Here is a 24,992-nt window from a genome sequence, read left to right on the forward strand (position 1 = left end):
GGAATTACTGCAACAATACAGCCAAGCTTCAATTTTTGTTTTTACTGTATTGTAATGATTTACTCTCTTTCCCCCCCCCCCCCTTTTTTTTTTTTTTACTGTAAGATTAAATAAAATTTATTGTGGTTTTTAAAATCGGTCTATCATTCAAAATTTGCACCCTGAAAATCCCACTGCCACAAACCTGTGGTAGTGAGTCCTTGTAGACCACCAACTCAGGGTTCTCCAGGGCACGGAGTCTAAGCCCCAGCCTGCTTCTTCAGCAGAGCACCTGATGGTGGGCATGGACTTGCAGCAAGCTGGGACCATCTCGCGGCCCCTGGGAACGCCCAGCTAAGGATAAGGAGACCGTTTGCGGGAGCAGAATACAATGGGAGGAGACAAACGGAAATCCGATAGACTAGCCGAGGTCAGGACAGGCGGAAAACAAGCACAGTCAGAGAACGAAGCCGGGGTTGGTACACGAGTAGTCAATGCAGGATACAGGCGATAGCAACACACAGGAGCTCCGACAACTAGGATGTTGCTCAGGCAAACTAGCCTAGTCTGAGCATGTCTTATATAGGCAGGCAAACAAGGAGGCGAGTCAGGAAGTGATGGAAGGGAAGGAAATAAAACCCAGAGAATAGCAGACAACGCCCATAGGTGAGCACAGACAAACACATGTGAAAGGGATCAGGAACAGCACTGCAGCAATGAGGTACGCCCAGCTGAGGATAAGGAGACCGTTTGCGGGAGCAGAGTACAATGGGAGGAGACAAACAGAAATCCGACAGACTAGCCGAGGTCAGGACAGGCGGAAAACAAGCACAGTCAGAGAACGAAGCCGGGGTTGGTACACGAGTAGTCAATGCAGTATGCAGGAGAAAGCAACACACAGGAGCTCCGACAACTAGGAAGTTGCTCAGGTAAAGTGGCCTAGTCTGAGCATGTCTTATATAGGCAGGCAAACAAGGAGGCGAGCCAGGAAGTGATGGAAGGGAAGGAAATAAAACCCAGAGAATAGCAGATGACGTCCATAGGTGAGCACAAACACACGTGAAAGGGATCAGGAACAGCACTGCAGCAATGAGGCAAGAATAATCAAACAAGAAACTGCACGCTAACTTGTGACATCCACACTATCTAGTTCAACATGCTCACCACTGTTATAAAAAGCGTTCATCTGAGTTACTAGAGCCCTTCTATTTGCTTGAACCAGTCTGGTTCATTGTCCTTATAAAGACATTTCGGTTCACAAGGCTACCTCTCTACCACACTGCATGGTTTTTGTTTTTCACGCCATTCTGATTAAAGTCTAGAGATTGATGTGCATTAATATTTAAAACAAACTTTCAACCAGGGTTCCTCCAAGAGTTTCAAGGGGGTTCCTTTAGCTGGCCTCCCATTTGATGGTGCCAACGACAATTTCAATTAGCTGTTGTAAGGATGGCATTCCAACCATGACTGTAGATGGGGCATTCTTTCCACTGATCACCAATGTAAAGGGTATTTTCCTAATGACCACCTAAGGATTAATCTTAGAAAGAGTTCCCTGAGACCTTACACTTATTTCAAGTGTTTCTCAGTGTTAAAAATGTTGAGAAAGTATCTCCTAAGAAGTCAGAAGACACACAAATACCCAAACCTGCCCTACACCACACTACTCCATTCACAAGAAAAGTATGCCACCATCTTTGCGGTCCCAAAGCCAGCAGAGCACAAAATACATTTCTAAAGCACAACGATAAGTATCTCCTCAAGACTCCTGTCTGTGTCCGTCCAGGGAGGCCTATATAGCGATTGAAGGTGATTGTACAATCTCTTCTAGATTTATCACTTTCCTGTACCATAATTCCAACACCTTCAAACTAGCAGTGGCAGACATTACAAAGTCTACAAAAGCCATGTCATCAGCCAAAATGTCTGCACCTAGAGCTGATCTGAGGCTGGGTAGGTCTTGCATGGACACTGAGACACAATGACACTCACCTGCTGCTGTGGAACTCCAGAATGTAGGACGGTGTTGACAGTAATGTTAATATAATCTCCATAGTGAGGATGGTCAGATGGGACAGAGTGGACTTTCAGTAGGATGGACGCGTTACTTTCCTTCACCAACTCCAAGAGCTCAGTCAGCCTGCAGACGGATTGGTTCCCAGCCACAGTGACATCAACGGGGGAAAGGGAACTGACTGTCCAGAAGGGGTCGGTCTAAAGTTTAAAGAAGCACAAAAGGCAGACAGTGAGGTACATTTTGGACAGAGAAGACAACTGATTGGCAAGATGCATGAAAGAAGCCGGCTACGTAAAATGAAACAACCATCCCTGAACAAGGGTGGAGCCCTTTTGAAACCATCTGCCTTCCATGTACGCCATTTAACATCTCTACCTTGATGACTTGATAAAGCAGAGCTAAAAGGCAAAATTTGTTTTTCATTTTGGATAGCACAAGGGAGGGTTATAGTGATGTACAGGAATGAAAATTCTGGACCGAAACCGAAAATTAAGGATGCATTTGTCCGAACACCAAAATCAAAATGGAGTGTTTTTTTCAAAAAATATTTTTTATTTGTATTATATTTTACTTTTTAATTAATATCATGAATTTAAATGGATATGAATTTATTTTCAGCACCTTTTTGGCCTATAGGCTGCACAGTGCTTGGCCAATCAGATGCCGTCTGATCGCATTCCTGTTCAAATCGCATGCTATTAATGGATGCAACTATCAGTTAGGGTATCGGGAGTATTTTCATGAGTACTCATGAAAATACTCATTATCGGCACTGATATCGACGCATCCCTACTGTTTGGTCAAAGTGTGACAGTGCCGAAAAGAAGAAGGGGTCAAGTTCAGCTCTACGAGCTAGAAAATATCTCCTCAGTATATTAATGAAGATGAAAAGAGGGGGGACAGTATGTATTCCTGTCCTAGGGTGAAAATACTGCTACTCCATATACAGAGTACAGTGAGTGAGCTTTGTTAGCTTAGGGCAGGAGTGCATCACCAGGTCAAAATAAAGGGGGGTAAAAAAAACAAAAAAACAAAGCGGAACTACACTGTATCTGAGCACCACAGGCAAAACCGCTAATATAAAATTCAAAGCAGGGGCGGACTGAGGCCCCCGGGCAATAGGAGATCATGGGGCCGTGTCTTTGCCCAAACTCAAAAAGCCTATGAAAAAGGTACCAGGGGCATCTCATGGGGCCCCCTACTGATCCTGGGCCCTCGGGCAGTGCCCGAGTTTCCAAATGGTCAGTCCGCCCCTGATTCAAAGCAAACTCCCCCATCCATCCATGTCTCCATGCTCGATTTGCTAAGAAATCACTTTGAAAAACACGCCCTAGCATTTCTGGCAGTGGCCATCTTGAATAAGGGCAGATGATTCATGCAGCATTGACTTCCTGGAATCCAGCTGCCCTTAGCTCAGGCATACATGCAGGAGAGTGTGCTCAGCTGTGAAAACTCCTCCTCCCTTCCAGAAGACTCCTGGAATGTATGACATCATTTGCCTAGGCAAGAATCCAGGAAGTAACAGAAGAAACGGAATAAATTGTTTAAAACAAGTAAATATAATATACTTTCCTATCTATTTACTAATAGCAGCATAAGGATTAAAAATAGTCAATGTTGATTGACAGAGTGACGTTTCGCTTTAAATGCAGAAACCAAAACTGATGCAATATATGACATTTTTGTTCTTGGGTTTAGCTCAACTTTATTGTGTGCATGGCTGTGAATCACGGTACAGCCCTTTCTGCTGAAAAGACAAACTAACAGCTTTTCTTTACAGGAGGTTGGTAATGTGACTTACATTGTACTTCCCTCTGTGCCATGGCAGCCCCAATCTACCGGCACGGCTGATTTTTGCTCCGAAGAACCCATGTCTAATACAAACTCCCAGCAATACACAGGGAAGTGGGCATAGTGGCTGCACTTTGAAACAACATTCAACTCGATGGCCTAAATATGATCATGCCTGAGGATTAAAGTGGTCATAAACAAAACCAAAAATGTAATTTATTGCAGTTTACTAATCCTTAGATATGGTGGCTGCATTCATTTTCCTTTAAGCTTTTTTTCCCCCACTGTGTTTTCACCTGGTAATCTGCCCAGTAACACCTCATATATTAAAGTGCCCCCACTCTGGATGACTAAGCACAGGCAGGGGCGTCCCTAGACTTGGTGTCACCCGGTGACACCCCCTCCGACAATCTCCGCAGAATGGATCGGATCTGTAGATTGAGCATAATGGATCAGACTCTGATCCATTATGCTTCCCAATCCGTAGATCCAATCCATCCTGCGGGGATCATCGGCATGCAACCTATACGGGGTGACACTGGACCTGCGCCAAGAAAAGGTAAGATGTAAAGAAAGCCGACGATCGCCGCAGGATGGATTGGATCCATCCTGAGGGGATCGTCGGCTTGCTTTACAACTTACCTTTTCGTGACGCGGGTCTGTTTTCAGCCCGTGCGGCGCGCACCCCCTGCACCTGCCCCGGGACGCCACTGAGCACAGGGGGCATTTCTGAACAGCAGCATTCCTAATCTGGTGGGATGGGAGTGTTAGATGGACTAGCAGATTTAATTTAATAAATTGAGGCTAAACTCCAGATCACACTTTATATGCAGTTACAGCAGTTTTTTTTCTTTTTGGGATGAAGATTTTACATAAATAAATAAAAGCTGATCATTGTAAACACCTCTATCAGTGTTAAATGATGGAGGTGTAAGGCCCCTCCGCTGATCTCCGCTGAGCAGGCAGACGACAGGTCTTTGTCCGCTCTGCTGCTGCAGAGAGGACACAGGCAGTGGTGTATTTAGGTTTTGTGCTGCCCTAGGCAACACAAAAATTTGCGTCCCCCCGCAGAAAGGGCCTGACCAAGAACACCCCTGCCCTCTCCCCGAGCCTTCCACTACCACTGCCCCCATACACCAGCCACCATCCCCCATGGCTAGAGAGAGAAAGCCACTCACCTTCACAGCTCCGGACATCCCCAGGAACGAGAGTCGGGCTGTGCATCCACCGTCATGAACCCACAGCATCTCTTGGAACCCACCAGGTCCCCATGCCACATGTGTCCCTTCTTCTGTCCCTTCTTCCAAGGGGCAGTGCTGAATCCCCTGAAAAATGCCGCCCTAGGCAAATGCCTTGTTTGCCTTGTGGTAAATGCACCCCTGGACACAGACACTGCCCGCTGATTTCAATGGGACAGTCGGATGGAAACTGACCGCCTGTCCATATCCACGCGATTGTCATCCGATCAGACGGATGAGGAATGGATCCCCATTCGTCTGTTTTTTGGCCTACAGGATCGTATTGGATGTTTGCGGATTGTCTGCCGACACCTGCTGGTCCATAGAATTCTATGGATGGACCGATTGAGTCGGCCTGAAAAACGGACAGGCAAACCCCATCGATCCGCTCGTGTGAAAGGGGCCTAACTGATACACCTGCAGGACAGCTTGTTCTGTTGAAATGCAACAGACTTACTGGCAGGATCACCAGGTGAATATAAAAAGGAAAGAAAACCTAAATTCAGCCATCACATCTAAGAATCTGTAAGCTGACACATAATAAAATGATTGCTTTTGAGGTTACTACTGCTTTAAATTACTGCTGCCGTCATTTGAAGAAATGGAGGTGTTGGCACCAGAGGCATTGCCAGTTAAAAAATAACACATTGGGGTTGATTTACTAAAACTAGAGAGTGCAAAATTTGGTGCAGATCTGCAGGAAACCAATCAGCTTCCAGAATTTAATGTCAAAGCCTAATTGAACACGCTGAAGTTAGAATCTGATTGGCTACCGTGCACAGCTGCACCAGATTTTGCACTCTTCAGTTTTAGTAAATCAGCCCCATTGTCTTGTTACCTTCAGAAACCAATCCCCGGCGTTCAGTCTCTCAAGGATGGTCCAGTTAAGCATGGATGATTGTTCGGAGGCCAACTCAGGAAAGACTCGTTCGATGTTCGTGGTTCGTCGGAGTGTGCTATCATGCATGAGAAATGGAATCCCATCATGGCTGGAGGAAAGGACACAACACTTGTCAGGGCAAATTCATGAAAAAGGATTGTTTAGAGCCCAACTCCATGATCCGTGCTCTGCCGACACCACCCTTCTCCCAAGACCCTGCCAGCTGTATTTTTAGGCTTTTTTTTTTATCTTCCATCCAAACTCCACAGCAACACAATGCAAAAAAAATACAGAGCTCTGGATTCAAGGTGAGTAATGCAATGCAGCCACAGCTTATATAAACACTCACAACTTTATTAGGTATACCTGTTCAATTGCTTGGTAACAAATTGCTAATCCGCCAATCACATGGCATCAACTCAATGCACTTAGGCATGTAGACATGGCAAAGACGACTTGCTGAAGTTCAAACCAAACATCAGAATGGGGAAGAAAAGGGATTTAAGTGACTTTGAACATGGCATGGTTGTTGGTGCCAGCTTGGGTGGTCTATTTCAAAAACTGCTGATCTACTGGGAGTTTCACGCACAGCAATCTCTAGGGTTTACAGAGAATGGTCCGAAAAAGAGAAAATATCCAGTGAGCAGCAGTTGTGTGGACAAAAAAAAAAAGAAAAAAAAAAAAGGAGAATGGGCAGACTGATTGCTGCGATATTCAGATGGTGGGGTCAGAATTTTGTGTAAACGACATGAAAGCCAAAATGGTCCGAAAAAGAGAAATTATCCAGTGAGCGACAGGTATGTGGATGAAAATGCCTTGCTGGGGTCAGAGGAGAATGGGCAGGCTAGTTCGAGATGACAGAAAGGCAACAGTAGCTCAACTCAAAAAAACAACATGAAAGCATGGATCCTGCCTTCTATCAACGGTTCAAGATGGTGGTGTGATGGTGTGGGGATATTTTCTTGGCACTAGCAAGGTGTACCCAATAAAGTGGCTGATGAATATATTATTTATATATATATATATATATATATATATATATATATATATATATATATATATATATATATTTATTTATTTATTTTTTTAAATTTATTATTCAGCAGGTAAAATAAGTATTGAACACGTCACCGTTATTCTCAGTAAATATATTTCTAAAGATGCTACCGACATGAAATTGTCACCACATGCCGGTAACAACGCACCCAAGTTCAGAAATTAAGTTATGTGTAATAAAATAGAACGGCGCTGTGAAAAAGTATTGAACACGCTAACTGAAATGTATTTAATACTTGGTACACAATCTTTTGTTGGTAATGACAGTTTCGAGACGCCTCCTGTATGGAGAAACTAGTCGCATGCATTGCTCAGGTGTGATTTTTGGCCCATTCTTCCACACAGTCTAAGTCTTGAAAGTTCTGTGGGCCTCTAAAATGATCTTTAGTTCTTTCCATAGATTTTCTATTGGATTCAAGTCAAGTCAAGTGATTGGCCGGGCCATTCTAGCTGCTTTATCTTCTTTGAAAACAATTGAGAATTACCTTGGCTTTGAGTTTGGGATCATTGTCTTGCTGAAATGTCCACCCTCGATTCATCATCGTCTTGGTAGATGGCAGCAGATTAATATCAAGAACGTCTTGGTACATTTTTCCACTCATCCTTCCTTCTATGACGTGAAGTTTGCCAGTACCGTATGCTGAAAAATAGTCCCACACCATGATGTTCCCACCTCCATGCTTCACTGTTGGGATGGTGTTTTTGGGGTGATGTGCAGTGCCATTTGACCTCCAAACATGGTGTGTATTATGGCCTCCAAAGAGTTCAATTTTGATCTCCTCTGACCAGACTATATTCTCACAGTATTTTACAGGCTTGTCTAAACGTTATGCAGCAAACTTTAAACGAACTTCAACATGCTTTTTTTTCAGCAAAGGAGTCTTTCATGGTGCATGTGCATACAGGTCATCGCGATAGAGTGCGTTATTTATTGTTTTCTTTGAAACAACTGTACCTGCTAATTCCAGGTCTTTCAGAAGCTCTCCACAAGTGGTCCTTGCCTCTTAGACAACTCTTTTGATAATTCTTTTCACTCCTCTATCAGAAATCTTGCAAGGAGCACCTGGTCATGGCCGGTTTATGGTGAAATTATGTTTTTTCCACTTCCCGGTTATGGCTCCAACAGTTGCAAAGAACTTGAGAAATCTCATTGCTTTTACCCATCATGTGATGTGCAGGGGCGGACTGACAACTCATGGGGCCCCCGGGCAATAGGGGATCATGGGGCCCCTGTGTCCTTGACCAAACTCAAAAAAAAAGGTACCAGGGGCATCTCATGGGGCCTTGCTTCATAAGCCAGTTATAGACTTGGGCAGGTGGCCACTTTTATTTGCATGTTGGAGTTTTGGTAAGTGGGTGCACTAGGACCCTGGTTGCCATTGTGCTACATGCTGGGGTCCAGTGCACTCCCTTTCCTTTAAGAGGGGTGGGCTCCCTCAGGTTCACCTGCCCTTGATCTATCCATTAAATGCATGTGGCTGGAATCGCGGCGGGAATTGCGGCCGCGGCGGGACGCCTCCGCTGCTCCGGGAAGCTACCACCACCACGAACGGTCCTGCTAACCCAGGAGGGATCCACCGACGCTCCAGGACACCAGGTACTTCACCAGGGGCGCCCACTACCCACCAGGGAGCCCAACCACCATCACACCGCCAGCCTCCAGGGACTCACTCACTCAGGGATCCCACCATCCACCTGAAACCCCAAACCACCAGGGACCCTAAGCCACTATCCCTCCAGGGATCGCTACTACCCCACCAGGGATAGCACGGCCACCATCCCACCGGGGATCCCCTGCCCACCACCCCACCTGGGATTACCAGCCAGCCACCACACCAGGGAACGCTCGCCCAGCACCCTGATTTCCGGCACGCTATTCCCTCTGGCGACGCCCCGGCGACTAATGGCCCACCACGACCCTTGAAGCTGCGGTCTCTCCTACCGGCCGCAACAGATCACGGTTGAGCACAAACCACGCAGGGCCGACGATCGCTACCGCAACGCCCCGCTCGACTCTGATGACGATCCTTCAACACCTTCAGTGCCTCACGACGCCGAGCCCTCAGCACCCGACGCCTGGCCTCAACAACCCCAGTCACCGAGCCGCCAGCATCACCAGTCGCCGTGCCTACCATCACCCCCAGCCATCGCACCCTACGACCCCTCCACTAGCCGAACCACCGTACCCACTGAAGACATGCCACAGCACCCATGGTCGCCAGCTTACTGCACCCACAGACTGCTGCCAACCAGCTGCCGCCCTCCACCCTCACTCTACCCCTACAGAAGGACTCAAATGACTCTCCCATGGTAACACAGATTCCCCACACACCTTGCCCTGACCTGTATCCCTTCACCTCCCCTGACCCAACTGTCACCGCACCCACCCCAACATGCCTCCTGCACTCCTCCTCCTCATTTTCCTCTCCACCATCCCAAAAATCGCCTCCCTCTACCCGCCTACCCCCCCAAAACAGCTCTACATTGCCCCTTCACTACTCCCCTCTCCCCACTACGGCACTCACCACCTCCTCCTGCTACTCCACTCCCCCGTCGACCCACGTGCCACCACTATCAGACCCACACGCTCCTACACTTCCCATTCCCATGCCACCTTCCTCACCCTTCTCCTATCTGCTGGGGACATCTCCCCGAACCCTGGCCCCTCGCCACCTCACCCCTCCTCTAGGGACCCCCCTGCTCCCGCCAGCTGCCGTAACCCCCTCAACCTCATATCTGTGCCCCTTCTCCCCGCATCCATCCCCCCTCTCTCGGTTGCACTCCTGAACGCCCGCTCGGTCTGCAACAAACTTACTGCCATCCATGACCTCTTTATCTCCCGCTCCCTTAACCTCCTAGCCATCACCGAAACCTGGGTACAGGCCACTGACTCCACCTCCCCTGCGGCACTCTCCTATGGAGGTCTCGTCTGGTCCCATTCACCAAGACTGAGCGGTCACAAAGGTGGTGGGGTCGGCCTGCTCCTATCACCGCTGAGCACCTTCCAGGTCCTCCCTAATCCTCCCTCCCTAACTTTCTCCTCCTTCGAGGCTCACTGCATCCGGCTCTTCTCACCCACCCCCCTAAGGATCGCAGTGATCTACAGGCCTCCCGGATCCATACCCCGCTTCCTGGATGACTTCGCTGCCTGGCTTCCCTTCTTCCTCTCCTCTGAGCTACCAACCATCATCCTCGGGGACTTCAATATCCCCATCAATGACAACAGCCCGGCTACTTCCCAATTCCTCCACCTAACCTCCTCCTTCGCGCTCACACAGCACACTCAATCCTCCACCCACATCATTGGGAACACCCTGGACCTCGTCTTCTCCCACCTCTGTACCCTCAACCAGTTCCCTAACACCCCCTTCCCTCTCTCCGACCACCACCTCCTCACGTTCTCCATCTCCCCTTCCCCTAACTCCCCCCCCCCCAGAGCGCCAAACCATCACCAGCCGCAACCTTCGCAACCTGAACCCGGCCCCCCTCCACTCAGCTGCCGACCGCCTACACGACAGAATCCTTCCACTGTCTTGTCCTGACCTAGCCACTAACACGTACAACGACTCACTATCAGCTACCCTAGACTCTCTGGCACCCCTAACCACATGCTACATCAAACCCAGACCGCTCCAACCATGGCAGAACGACCACACTAAATGCCTCAAACGTCGCAGTCGTGCGCTGGAGAGACTATGGCGCAAAACCAGGTCCCCCCGTTCATTCTCCCTCTACAAATCTGCCTTCCTCACTTACACCTCCTCCCTCCACGCCGCCAAGCAGGCTTACTTCGTAAACCTGATTAACACCCTCTCCTCCTGCCCTCGCCGACTCTTCTCCACCTTCAACTCCCTGCTCTCTCCCCCCCCTCCTCCACTCAGTACCTCACTCACCGCCCACGAGATTGCCACTCATTTCCACAATAAAATTGATGCTATCCGTCAGGACATAGTCAACTCGCAATCTACCTCCCCACCTAGCCTCCCCCCCCCTATCTCCCCCTCATCTCTTCCCTCCTCTGACCTCGCAACCGCACTGCCCCCCTCCACACCCAAGACCCCGCTTACCGCAACCCCACCAGCTCTGCACTCCTTCAGCCCCGCTACCACTGAGGAAGTCACCAGGGTCTTCTCTGAAGCCCGCCTCACTACCTGCCCCCTAGACCCTATCCCCTCTCGACTCCTCCAGTCACCCCCCTCTTCCCTCATCTGCTCCCTCACCCACATCTTCAATCTCTCCCTCTCTACCGGCGTATTCCCCTCCCCCCTAAAGCATGCGCACATCACCCCCATACTCAAAAAGCCCTCCCTGGACCCCTCTGACCCAAACAACCTCAGACCCATCTCCCTGCTGCCACTCACTTCCAAACTCCTGGAGCGCTTAGTCTACAACCGCCTAAGCGCCCACCTAACTGACAACAACCTCCTTGATCCACTACAGTCCGGCTTCCGTCCCCTACACTCCACCGAAACCGCCCTCCTCAAAATCACCAACGACCTACTTACCGCCAAAGCCAAAGGCGACTACTCTGTCCTCCTCCTCCTGGACCTCTCCGCGGCCTTCGACACAGTTGACCACCCCCTCCTCCTTAATAAACTATTCTCCCTTGGCGTCAGAGACACCGCTCTCTCCTGGTTCTCCTCTTACCTATCCCGACGCTCCTTCAGCGTTTCCTACAATGGTGCCACCTCCCCTTCCCTCCCCCTCTCTGTTGGGGTCCCCCAGGGCTCTGTCCTTGGACCCCTTCTCTTCTCCATCTACACCTCCTCCCTTGGCAAACTCATACACTCCCACGGCTTCAACTACCATCTCTATGCTGATGACACTCAAATTTACCTCTCCACCCCTCACCTCACCTCCACTTTCTCCGCCCGCATCACTCACCTCCTAAACGACATCTCTGACTGGATGTCGCTCCATTTCCTCAAACTCAACCTCTCCAAAACCGAGCTTCTCGTCTTCCCTCCTGCCCGCGCCCCCCCCCCCATCCTATCCATCACTACTAACATCACCACCATCAATCCCGCCCCGCAAGCCAAAGTCCTTGGGGTCATTCTGGACTCTAACCTCTCCTTCCAACCTCATGTCAAATCACTGACAAACACATGCAGGCTCCACCTCCGCAATATCGCCAAAATACGCACCTTCCTTACCCCAGACACCGCTAAACTACTTGTGCACTCCCTGATTATCTCACGCCTTGACTACTGCAACTCCCTCCTCACCGGCCTACCCCAGTGCAAACTCTCCCCGCTTCAGACCATCCTGAACTCAGCTGCCAGACTCATCCACCTCACCAGCCGCTCCACCTCTGCCACCCCCCTCTGCCTCTCCCTCCACTGGCTCCCTATCGCCCAACGCATCAAATTCAAACTACTCACTCTGACCTACAAAGCCATTCACAACACTGCCCCTAACTACCTCACCGACCTGATTCCCAAGTACCACCCTACCCGTACCCTTCGCTCTTCACAGGACCTCCTTCTATCTTGCTCCCTGGTCTCCTCCTCACACGCACGTCTGCAAGACTTCTCCAGGTCCTCCCCCATCCTCTGGAACTCACTACCCCAATCCATCAGACTGTCACCTTCCCTCCTCACCTTCAGGCGCTCCCTGAAAACCCACCTCTTCAGGGAAGCCTACCCCACCCTCACCTAACTGCTGCTCTCCTTCATTCCTCCTACCACTCCATCCCCCACAGCCACTTCCTCCTGTACCACTACCCCCTCCCTCCCAGATTGTAAGCTCGAAAGAGTAGGGCCCTCTTACCCCTCGTGTGCTGTTCGTAGCTGCTGTAATGTTTCATGTATTGTCCCCCCCTCTATTGTACAGCGCTGAGCAAACCCTTTGGCGCTATATAAACTCAATGTAATGTAATAATAATAATGTAATGTGCCTCTATTATGGGGACTCTCAAATTGTAGAGTTAGGACCACAGATTATCAGGGTGCCGTGACGTGGCTCTGTGGCTTACGTATGTATTTGTAAATGTGTGCTAACTAAACGCCTGTTATAAACGCATACTGTTAGACAGGTTAATTCGGTTGTTAGCAAACTGGCTGGCAAGTTGTCCAAGAACATTGTTCTCTCCCCTTTATTCACTATGTGATGCCTGTTTATGTGTCTTTGCTTCATAAGCCAGTTATAGACTTGGGCAGGTGGCCACTTTTATTTGCATCTCATGGGGCCCCCTACTGATCCCGGGCCCTCGGGCAGTGCCCGAGTTTCCAAATGGTCCGTCCGCCCCTGGTGATGTGTGATACCTTGGTAGTGAGATACCTTTTTATAGGCCATCAGCTGAGACTGAACCAGCTGATATTAATTTGCACTGACAAGGGGCAGGATTGCTTTTCAATTACTGATAGATTTCAGCTGGTGTCTTGGCTTTCCATGCCTTTTTGCACCTCCCTTTTATCATGTGTTCAATACTTTTTCCCTGTGTCATCCCATTGTATTATATATACACCTTACTTTCTGAACTTATTTGCTTTGGTTTCTTTGTATGTATGGATTGCGTGGGTCGTTACCGACATGTGGTGAAAATGTCATATCAATAGTACCTTTAGAAATATATTTGAGAAACGTGGGGCCGTGCCCCCTTCCTGATTTTTTTTTTCTGCATATTTGTCACACTTAAATGATTCAGATTATCAAACAAATTTTATTACACAAAGATAATCCAAGTAAACACAAAATGCAGTTTTAAATGATTTCATTAAGGGATAAAATTAAGGGAAAAAAAAGCTGTCCAAACCTGCCTGGCCCTATGTAAAAAAGTAATTGCCTCCTAAACCTAATAACTTGTAGTGCCATCCTTGGCGGCGGGAGCAACAACTGCAATCAAGTGTTTGTGATAACAAGTCTTTCATATCGCTGTGGAGGAACTTTGGCACACTCTGTGTAAAATTGTTTGAATTCAGCCACATTGGAGGGTTTTCAAGCATGAACAACCTGTTTAAAGAGGAGTTTGAGATGTCTTTTTTTCCCTTAACCTCCTTAGCGGTATTCCCGAGTGTAGCTCGGGGTAAAATTTGAGTACCAAGAGCGGTAACCCCGAGCTACACTCAGGCTTACCATGCGGCGTTGCTCAGGGAGTCCCTGCAGCACTTACCTTGTCCTTCGCTCCCGCAATGTGTCCCCTGCAGCGTCTCCAGCCATCTCCTCCGGCCGATGCCGGCATCCGGCTTCCGGTCCCTGTGACGTCGGGACGTACGGGCACCGGAACCGGCGGCAAATTTGAAATTTTTTAAAAATGTATTTTTAAAAAATGATTATTACATAGTAAAACATTGCTGTTTCAATGCATTTCACATACATTTTGTCCCTACTGCTTTGTCCTGTGCCCTGCCTGCATTTTGACTGTTCTTTCTGCCTGGAAACTTAGAAAAGTCCATGGCGTCCAAAAAGCGTTCCTTTACGTCAAAAGCGGGTTTAGACTGGCTAGAGAATCAGAACCACTTGCAGAATTGAGTAATGATTCGTGGGGAAATTCGTCATCAGACACTGAAAACGATTTTGCGACTTTGCTCAGCGATGTGCGAATTTGCCTCTGTATTTCAAATTTCAGTGTTTTTGGTTTGATTATATTATTGAATTAAATTTTATATTATATTTTTTTATGATTATTTATTAAATTATAATTTATGATTTCGTGTTTCAAATTTTATCATACCCGGGATGTTTACTAGAGTCTTGTTCGGACAGATTTCAGTGAGTTATTCCTAAAAATAACAGCCTACAATAAAAAACTACATATTTCCATGCAAAAAAATGGTACCGCTTTCAGCACGAAAAAATCGGAAATAATCAGACCGCCGAGGTTAATAAATGAAATCATCATTTAAAAATGGCATTTTGTATTTACTCAGATTATCTTTGTTTAATATTACCATTTGTTTGATGATCTGAATCATTTAGGTGTGACAAATACGCAAAAAAATAAAAAAAAATCAGGAAGAGGGAAAAAGTAAGTGTGTGCGTGTCATTTTTACTTTTAGTGGCTTTCTTGTAAAAGCAAATCGGGGCAGTGGAAGAGGACTATAATAATTCTAATGCCATAGCATTCTGATTATTGACATAGCATTCCAATGCTAATGCCAAATGCGCTCGTTTAACTCTAAAAACGGAAAAGCTGTAATGGCTTTTAAAGCGTCACCTACGGTTGTTTTAGGGTAACAGTTTGTCGCCATTTCACAGGCGTGTGCAATTTTGAATCTTGACATTTTTAGTATCATTAAATCAATTTCTCACTAACACAATCGGCCATAGATGGATCGAAATTCGTCCGGTCCCTGCTGAACCAGCAGCATTTCAGCCCACCTACAATTGTTTGAATTTTTCTGTACTTGTTCTTATTCTGAAAAAAAAGAAAACTAAAGCATCCACCATACCTAAGGACTGATAAGCTGTAATATTGTACATTTTTGTTCTTGGGTTTATATTTCCTTTAGGGAAGAATGAGAGGTTGTCAGTGCAGGGGGCAGCCATGTCACTACTTTATGTTCTAGAGAGATGGGATTTTTCTAGGAATAGACACAGTGGTGAATGCGCTGTCCTGTGTTTCTGTAAAGAATCAATATACAAAGACACATTTGCCTGTTGTACTTCCTTACCTTACCATGACATCTGCCTCCAGGCCATAAGTTTTGTGTTCTAGCGCCTTTTTAAAAGACAATATTGTGTTTTCTGGTGCAAGCTGAAATGAAAAGCGTGAATACTGTATTAACAGTAACAAAACATATATAAACCTTAAAATTGATTTCTTATTTGCTACCCTTTGAACTGTTAAATATACTCTTATGTTTGATGAGTGCAAAAAAACCAAAAAAAAAAACAAAACCAAAAAACCAAAAAAAAAAACCAAAACCAAAAAAAACCAAAACCAAAAAAAAAAACAAACAAAAACAAAAACCCAAAACCAAATAAAAAAAACCAAAAAAACCAAAACCAAAAAAAAACAAAACCAAAAAAACCATGTTGCTAGTTGATAACTACCTGTGCATCTGCTGACTGTTACCAGTTTCACTGTTCCCAGCCATCTCTGACTTCAAATCACCTCCCCAGTGTTATAGAGAGGAGGGTAGGGGCAGTCCTAACCAGGGGCGGACTGACAATAGGGGATCATGGGGCCCCTGTGTCCTTGACCAAACTAAAAAAAGCCTATGAAAAAGGTACCAGGGGCATATCATGGGGCCCCCTACTGACCCCGGGGTCTCGGCAGTGCCCGAGTTTCCAAGTGGTCAGTCCGCCCCTGGTCCTAACACACTTTCTGTCCTAGGGTGAAAATGTTGCTCCTCCATAAATACATCACAGTGGGTGAGCGTTGTCGCCATAAGTCAGAAACTGTATTACTGTGAACTGACCTACTGATCTGCCAGAAATCCAGTGGGCTCCTTGATTGAGCTTACAACACAGCATCTGCTGTACTGAAATTTCAAGCAGCATTGTCAGCTAGACTGAAGACGTCTGCCTATGACCCACCCTTCTCAGTACCTCGGATTCCTTGACTTGTAAGAGTATGACCACACAAATATATCATCATCTACAGTACATAATAAAGAAGATTCTGAGAATCTGGAGAAATCTCTGCACCACGGACAAGGCCAAAATGCAATACTGAATGTCCATGATCTTGGGGCCCTCGGATGGCACTGCATTAAAAACAGACATGATTCTGTGATGGACATCACTGCATGGACTCAGGAATACTTCCAAATATCACGGTCTGTGAACACAGTTTGGCACGCCATCCAAAAATGCAAGGTAAGCTCCATCATACAAAGAAGAAGCCATATATGAACAAGATCAAGAAACGCTGGGCCAAAGCTCATATAAAATGGCTGTTGGTAGTCAGATTAATCGAAATTTGACATTCTTTTTTGGAAACCATGGGCGCCGCATCCTCTGGACTAAAGAGGAGAGGGAACTCCCAGCTTGTTATCAGTGCTCAGTTCATAAGCCTGCATCCTTGATGGTATGGGGGTGCATTTGTACACAGTTTCCAGATATTTACAGAGTGTTGGTAAAAGAATAGGGGACGCTACATCTTGGTAAGCATGGCCCCGCCCCAACTTTTGTTGAGACGTGGTACATTTTCTTTGTTTCAACATTTTATAAGCATTCTATTGTGAACAAAATATGGGTTTTATGAGATTTGCATATTTTTTTTTTTTTAAAAGGTGTTTAACATTTTGAAGTAGGGTATAGAAAACAGTTGCCATCTACCAACAAATCATGGCAATAGTAGCAGCTGTGCAGAGCTCAACTAAGGATTAGCTAACAGAGGGGCGATTTATACCTCAAGGTATGAGACATAGGTCTAGGGGCGGACTGACCATTTGGAAACTCGGGCACTGCCCGAGGGCCTGGGGTCATTAGGGGGCCCCATGAGATGCCCATGGTACCTTTTTCATAGGCTTTTTTGAGTTTGGGCAAGGACACAGGGGCCCCATAATCCCCTATTGCCCGGGGGCCCCATGAGTTGTCAGTCCACCCCTGCCTCACATACAGACTTTCATTGGAAACAACAGACATAGCCAGTGCTCAGTGATAATTTTAGGATTTCTGCATCAGAAGCTGCAATTAGTCATTAGCACCAATAGGGGGCTCCATAGACCTGCGTCTGCATTTTTCAGGTCACTCAGCATCACATACAAGCCCTTCTCATTCCGAATTCCGTGATACCTTAGAGTTCTGCCAGAGAGGTTCTAGTAATGACAGAGTCCTTTTCCTGCTTGTATAGTTTGAGCACCCATGTCACTCAGTAGAGCCAGCAACATAGAATCAGTGGAGCCGCTCATGACTTTCAACCAAGTAACCACTGACAACAATGAACTTTTTAGCTGCTGTTAAAAGGGGTGTTCTTGCTTCTGATCCCCAGTGTAAGGGGCAATCTTTCTTGAACCCAACATCACTGTACAAAGGAACCTTCTTCATTGATTCCCAATGTAAAGAGGCCCTTCTCCACTGGCTGTCAATGTAAGGGTGCCCTTCTCCACTGGCCATCAATGCAAGCAGGTGCTTCTGCCCTGGTTGCCAATGCAAAGGGGTCCTTCACTGACTACCAATGTAAGCGGGACCTTCTCCACTGAGCTCCAATGTAAGCACACCCTTCTCCTCAGACTGCCAATACAAGTTGAACATCTCCATGGATCACCAATGCAAGCTGGAACTTCTGCTTTGACCGATAATGTAAAGGGGTCTTTCTCCACTGACCAGCAATGTAAATGGACCATTCCTCACTGACCAGCAGCAAAAGCCCACTCTTCTTCAATCATTGCCAATGCGATTGGGCCCTTCTGCTCTGACCACCAATGTCATGAGGTCTTTTTCCACTGACCGTCAATGTAAGTGGGTCCTTCTCCACTGACCGTCAATGTAAGCGGGTCATTCTTCACTGACCAGAAATAGAAGGGATCCCTTCTCCACTGACTGCCAAAGTAAAGTGGCCCTTCTTCACTGACCACCAAACTAAGCCCACGCTTCTTGCCTAACCGCCACTGACCGTCAATACAAGCAGGTCCTTCTCCACTACCATCAATGTAAGCAGGCCCTTCTCCACTGACCGTCATTATAAGGGGGTCCTTCTACACTGATGGTCTATGTAAGGGGGTCCTTCTCCACTGACTGTCAATGTTATCGGGTCCTTCTAAACTGTCCAGCAATAGAAGGGATCCTCCTGCGATTGGGCCCTTCTGCTCTGACCACCAATGTCATGTGGTCTTTTTCCACTGACCGTCAATGTAAGTGGATCCTTCTCCACTGAACGTCAATGTAAGTGGGTCCTTCTTCACTGACTAGAAATAGAAGGGATCTCTTCTCCACTGACCGCCAATGTAAAGCAGCCTTTCTTCACTAACCACCAATGTAAGCCCACTCTTCCTCCCTGACCGCCAATGTAAGGGGGCCCTTCACCACTGGCCACCAATGTAAATGGGCCCTTTCCACTGAGCAGCAATGGAAGGGGACCCTTCTCCACTGTCCACCAATATGAAGGGACCCTTCTACAATCCTCACCAATGTGAGCCCACTCTTCCTCTCTGATTACCAATGTAAGAGGTTCCTCTTCCCAATGACCACCAATATAAGGGGTTCCCTTTTTCTCCGATCACCAATGCCAAACTACACCAGAAAATATATTCTTAAAGTTTATTTTCAAGGCTTGGGATTCTCTAGAGAGAAATCTTACAGTATGTTTGTTTTTAAATAAAACAAAAGCTTTATTACTAGCTCCATACCTGCTTCTAATGTGCTCATAGTGTTCACTAATGCCAGCCACAGATGGTTTGAATCTCGGTTAGTCCCTGCTGAACAGTATTGAGTCCGTAGGGTTCAATATTGAGTTGGCCCGCCCTTTGCAGCTATAACAGCTTCAACTCTTCTGGGGAGGCCGTCCACAAGGTTTAGGAGTGTCTATGGGAAGGTTTGACCATTCTTCCAGAAGCACATTTGTGAGGTTAGGCACCAGTTAGAGTGGAGACTGTGAGCCAGGCCTTCTCTAATTCATCCCAAAGGTGTTCTATCGGGTTGAGGTCAGGACTCTGTGCAGGCCAGTCAAATTCCTCCACCGCAAACTCGCAAATGTATTTATTTATTTTTTGCAGGTACTGTCAATTTATGCAGTGCTTTGCGCACACACACACACACACACACACACACACACACACACACACACACACACACACACTGTACATTCACATCAGTCAATAACCATCAAGGGGTGTGCAATCTAAGGTCCCTAGCTCACATTCATACATACACATACTAGAGACAATTTAGACAGGAACCAATTCACCTACCAGCATGTCTTTGGAGTGTGGGAGGAAATCGGAGTACCCGGAGAAAACCAATGAAGGCACAGGGAGAACATGCGAACTCCAGGCAGGTGGTGCCGTGGTTGGGATTCAAATCAATGACCGTACTGCCAGGCGGAAGTGCTAACCATTTAGCCACTGTGCTTTATGGAGCATGCAATTGTGTATAATGTCTTGGTATGCGGACGCCTTAAGAGTTCACATCACTGGAACTAGGGAACCAAGCCCAACCCCTGAAAAACAACCCCACACCATAATCCCCCCTCCACCAAACATTACACTTGGCACAATGCAGTCAGGCAAGTACCATTCTCCTGGCAACTGCCAAACCCAGACACATCCACCGGATTGCAAGACAGAAGTGTGATTCTTCACTCTAGAGAACACGTCTCCACTGCTCTAGAGTCCAGTGGCAGCGTGCTTTACACCACTGCATCTGACGCTTTGCATTGCACTTGGTGATGTAAGGCTTGGATGCAGCTGCTCGGCCATGGAAACCCATTCCATGAAGCTCTCTACGCACTGTTGTTGTGCTAATCTGAAGGCCACATGAAGTTTGGAGGTCTTTAGCTATTGACTCTGCAGACAGTTGGTGACTTCTGCGCACTGTTCGCTTCAGCATGCGCTGACCCCGCTCTGCCATTTTACGTGGCCTACCACTTCATGGCTGAGTTGCTGTTGTTCCCAGTTGCTTCCACTTTGTTATAATCCCACTAACAGTTGACCGTGGAATATTTAGTAGCCAGGAAATGTCACGGATGGACTTATTGCACAGGTGGCCACCTATCACGGGACCACGCTTGGAGTCACTGAGCTCCTGAGAGCGACCCATTCTTTCACAAATGTTTGTAGAAGCAGTCTGCATGCCTAGGGGCTTGATTTTATACACCTGTGGCCCTGGAGGTGATTGGAACATCTGAAACCATTGATTTGGAGGGCTGGCCCAATACTTTTGGCAATATAGTGCATCTACGGGCAGGCTGATTGTACTCAATTGTCGTCCGACTTGGGTACAACCAGCATGTCTAATTTTTACGTGCAATTATTGCCAGCGGCTGTACTCTCTAGCAATAATGACTGTGTTCTCTCTCGAGTGATTTTCTTTCCTGGAACCCGTGGTTGCAGGAAAGAAAATCACATTGTCTATGGCTTGCCTTACTGTACTTAAACTATTACCATTCTGGTGATGCCCATCCCTGAGCTCTATCCTCCTAAGTACCTTCTTCATACCTATTGCCTTATAAATCATGTGTTGTCACTACGAGTTTGATTTCAACTTTCAACTGGCATGCAGCAATGTGTGCATAAAGGTTTGGCTTTAGAAAAACATTTTTCACACAGGACGCATTCCTATAATGAAGGGTTCTTTTACATATTGAATTCAACATTCCTAATGAAGCAGAAAAGTGACAATGGGCAACGCGGAATCCATTGAGTCCCTCTCAGCACCCTGGACACGTACGGGCCTAGAGAGTGTCAGTCATTATATAACAACTCTCAGATGTGCTCTTACAGTTTGGAAACGCTGTCTCTCCTCTTCAGAAAATCGCTATCCACAGCCATTAGTGTCTATTCTCACTCCTTCAAGGCTGACAAAATTGAGGTGTAATCAGCTTTATGTGCCGGAGGACGAATCCGGATGTGTCTTCAAACCAGCAATGGCTCTAATGAGGATGTTATTCACCTTCGGCGACCCCGAGCCGCAATCATTCAAACACAAAGCCAATCAGCGTAGACAGACATCTGTGTATATATGCCGGAATGTATTTACCCACCATGGGCTGCGAGATTAGGAGGCACCGACTTGTCTAAACGTCTGCTCGGTATAGAAAATACACAGCCAGGGAAGGTTACAGTTTAGAAGAGCCTCCAAACATCAGTTTATTATTGCACCCTTCGTGTCACATTACTACAGCAGAGCCTACAGCTATTTATTATAACAGAGTCCCCCTCATACAGCAATCTATGACAGCAGAGTCCCCCTCATACAGCAATCTATGACAGCAGAGTCCCCCTCCTACAGCAATCTATGACAGCAGAGTCCCCCTCATACAGCAATCTATGACAGCAGAGTCCCCCTCATACAGCAATCTATGACAGCAGAGTCCCCCTCGTACAGCAATCTATGACAGCAGAGTCCCCCTCGTACAGCAATCTATGACAGCAGAGTCCCCCTCGTACAGCAATCTATGACAGCAGAGTCCCCCTCGTACAGCAATCTATGACAGCAGAGTCCCCCTCGTACAGCAATCTATGACAGCAGAGTCCCCCTCGTACAGCAATCTATGACAGCAGAGTCCCCCTCGTACAGCAATCTATGACAGCAGAGTCCCCCTCGTACAGCAATCTATGACAGCAGAGTCCCCCTCGTACAGCAATCTATGACAGCAGAGTCCCCCTCGTACAGCAATCTATGACAGCAGAGTCCCCCTCGTACAGCAATCTATGACAGCAGAGTCCCCCTCGTACAGCAATCTATGACAGCAGAGTCCCCCTCGTACAGCAATCTATGACAGCAGAGTCCCCCTCGTACAGCAATCTATGACAGCAGAGTCCCCCTCGTACAGCAATCTATGACAGCAGAGTCCCCCTCGTACAGCAATCTATGACAGCAGAGTCCCCCTCGTACAGCAATCTATGACAGCAGAGTCCTCTCATACAGCAATCTATGACAGCAGAGTCCCCCTCATAAAGCAAACTATGACAGCAGAGTCCCTCTCGTACAGCAATCTATGACAGCAGAGTCCCCCTCGTACAGCAATCTATGACAGCAGAGTCCTCTCATACAGCAATCTATGACAGCAGAGTCCCCCTCATAAAGCAATCTATGACAGCAGAGTCCCTCTCGTACAGCAATCTATGACAGCAGAGTCCCCCTCGTACAGCAATCTATGACAGCAGAGTCCCCCTCATAAAGCAATCTATGACAGCAGAGTCCCTCTCGTACAGCAATCTATGACAGCAGAGTCCCCCTCGTACAGCAATCTACGATAGCAGAGTCCCCCCGTACAGCAAAGTCCCCCTCATACAGCAATCTATGACAGCAGAGTCCCCCTCGTACAGAAATCTATGACAGCAAAGTCTCCCTCGTACAGCAATCTATGACAGCAGAGTCCCCCTCGTACAGCAATCTATGACAGCAGAGTCCCCCTCGTACAGCAATCTATGACAGCAGAGTCCCCCTCGTACAGCAATCTATGACAGCAGAGTCCCCCTCGTACAGCAATCTATGACAGCAGAGTCCCCCTCGTACAGCAATCTATGACAGCAGAGTCCCCCTCGTACAGCAATCTATGACAGCAGAGTCCCCCTCGTACAGCAATCTATGACAGCAGAGTCCCCCTCGTACAGCAATCTATGACAGCAGAGTCCCCCTCGTACAGCAATCTATGACAGCAGAGTCCCCCTCGTACAGCAATCTATGCCAGCAGAGTCCCCCTCGTACAGCAATCTATGACAGCAGAGTCCCCCTCGTACAGCAATCTATGACAGCAGAGTCCCCCTCGTACAGCAATCTATGACAGCAGAGTCCCCCTCGTACAGCAATCTATGACAGCAGAGTCCCCCCGTACAGCAAAGTCCCCCTCATACAGCAATCTATGACAGCAGAGTCCCCCTCGTACAGAAATCTATGACAGCAAAGTCTCCCTCGTACAGCAATCTATGACAGCAGAGTCCCCCTCGTACAGCAATCTATGACAGCAGAGTCCCCCTCGTACAGCAATCTATGACAGCAGAGTCCCCCTCGTACAGCAATCTATGACAGCAGAGTCCCCCTCGTACAGCAATCTATGACAGCAGAGTCCCCTCGTACAGCAATCTACGATAGCAAAGTCCCCCCCGTACAGCAAAGTCCCCCTCATACAGCAATCTATGACAGCAGAGTCCCCCTCATACAGCAAAGTCCCTCTCATACAGCAATCTATGACAGCAAAGTCTCCATCATACAGCAATCTATGACAGTAAAGTCCCCCCGCACAGCAAAGTCCCTCTCATACAGCAATCTATGACAGCAAAGTCCCCCGTACAACAATCCATGACAGCAAAGTCCCTCTCATATAGCAACCTATAACAACAGCAAAGTCCCACTCATACAGCAATCTATAACAACAGCAAAGTCCCTCTCATACAGCAATCTATAACAGAAGAGTCTCCCCCCCCCCCCCCTTTCCCATACAGCAATCTAGGAAAGCAAAGTCTGTCCCCCCATACAGTAATCCATGACAGCAGAGTCCCCCCATACAGAAAATTATAATAGGAGAGCCCACACACACACACCAATCAATGACAGAAGAGTCCCCCCCCCCCCCCGTACAGCAATCGATGACAGCAGAGTCCCCCCATACAGCAATCAATGACAGCAGAGTCCCCCCATACAGCAATCAATGACAGCAGAGTCCCCCCATACAGCAATCAATGACAGCAGAGTCCCCCCATACAGCAATCAATGACAGCAGAGCCCCTCATACAGCAATCTATAACAGAAGATCCCCCCCCCCCCATTTCCCAAACAGCAATCTGGGAAAGCAAAGTCCTTCCCCCCCCCATACAATAATCCACGACAGCAGAACCACCCCCCAATACAGCAAATTATGACAGGAGAGTCCACCCCCCCCCCCCCCCACACACACACACACACAGCAATGACAAAGGAGTTCCCCCCATACACTAATCAATGACAGCAGAGTCCCCCCATACAGCAATCAATGACAGCAGGTCCCCCCCCCCTCATCCAGCAAACTATGACAGCAAAGTTCCCCCATACAGCAATCTATAACAAAAGAATTCCCCCGTACAGCAATCTGTGACAAAATAATTCCCCCATACAGCAATCTATGACATCAGAGTCCCGTCCCCCCCCATACAGCAATCTATGACATCAGAGTCCCGTCCACCCCCCATACAGCAGTCTATGACATCAGAGTCCCGTCCTCCCCCTATCCAGCAAATTATGACAGCAGAGCCCCCCCCTCATCCAGCAAATTATGACAGCAGAGCCCCCCCCCTCATCCAGCAAATTATGACAGCAGAGCCCCCCCCTCATCCAGCAAATTATGACAGCAGAGTTCCCCCCTTCTCATACAATAATCTTAACAGCAGAGTGCTCCCCATACAGTGATTCTGACAGCAGAGTCCCTCTCATACAGAACTATATGACAGCACAGTCCCCCCCCCATACAGTCATTTATGGCAGCGCCCCCTTTATACAGAAATCTATG

At 47.6% G+C, this 24,992-nt stretch overlaps 1 protein-coding gene across 6 annotated transcripts in view; it reads right to left on the minus strand.

Annotated features, from left to right (window-relative positions):
• Positions 1-24,992, minus strand: part of GDPD5 (glycerophosphodiester phosphodiesterase domain containing 5) — a 344,747-nt gene that overhangs the window by 55,470 nt on the left and 264,285 nt on the right. For all 6 annotated transcript variants that reach the window (XM_089678003.1, XM_089678001.1, XM_089678002.1 and 3 more), the window contains 3 exons: positions 15,574-15,656; positions 5,864-6,014; positions 1,972-2,193 (listed from right to left, as the gene is read on the minus strand). In XM_089678003.1, the coding sequence (XP_089534129.1) occupies positions 1,972-2,193; positions 5,864-6,014; positions 15,574-15,656 (456 nt within the window). The remainder of the gene's footprint in view (positions 1-1,971; positions 2,194-5,863; positions 6,015-15,573; positions 15,657-24,992) is intronic.

Source organism: Staurois parvus, unplaced genomic scaffold (genome assembly GCF_062004578.1).
Source record: "Staurois parvus isolate SC_StPar_1 unplaced genomic scaffold, SC_StPar_1.0 ptg000196l, whole genome shotgun sequence".
Lineage (NCBI taxonomy): Eukaryota > Metazoa > Chordata > Amphibia > Anura > Ranidae > Staurois > Staurois parvus.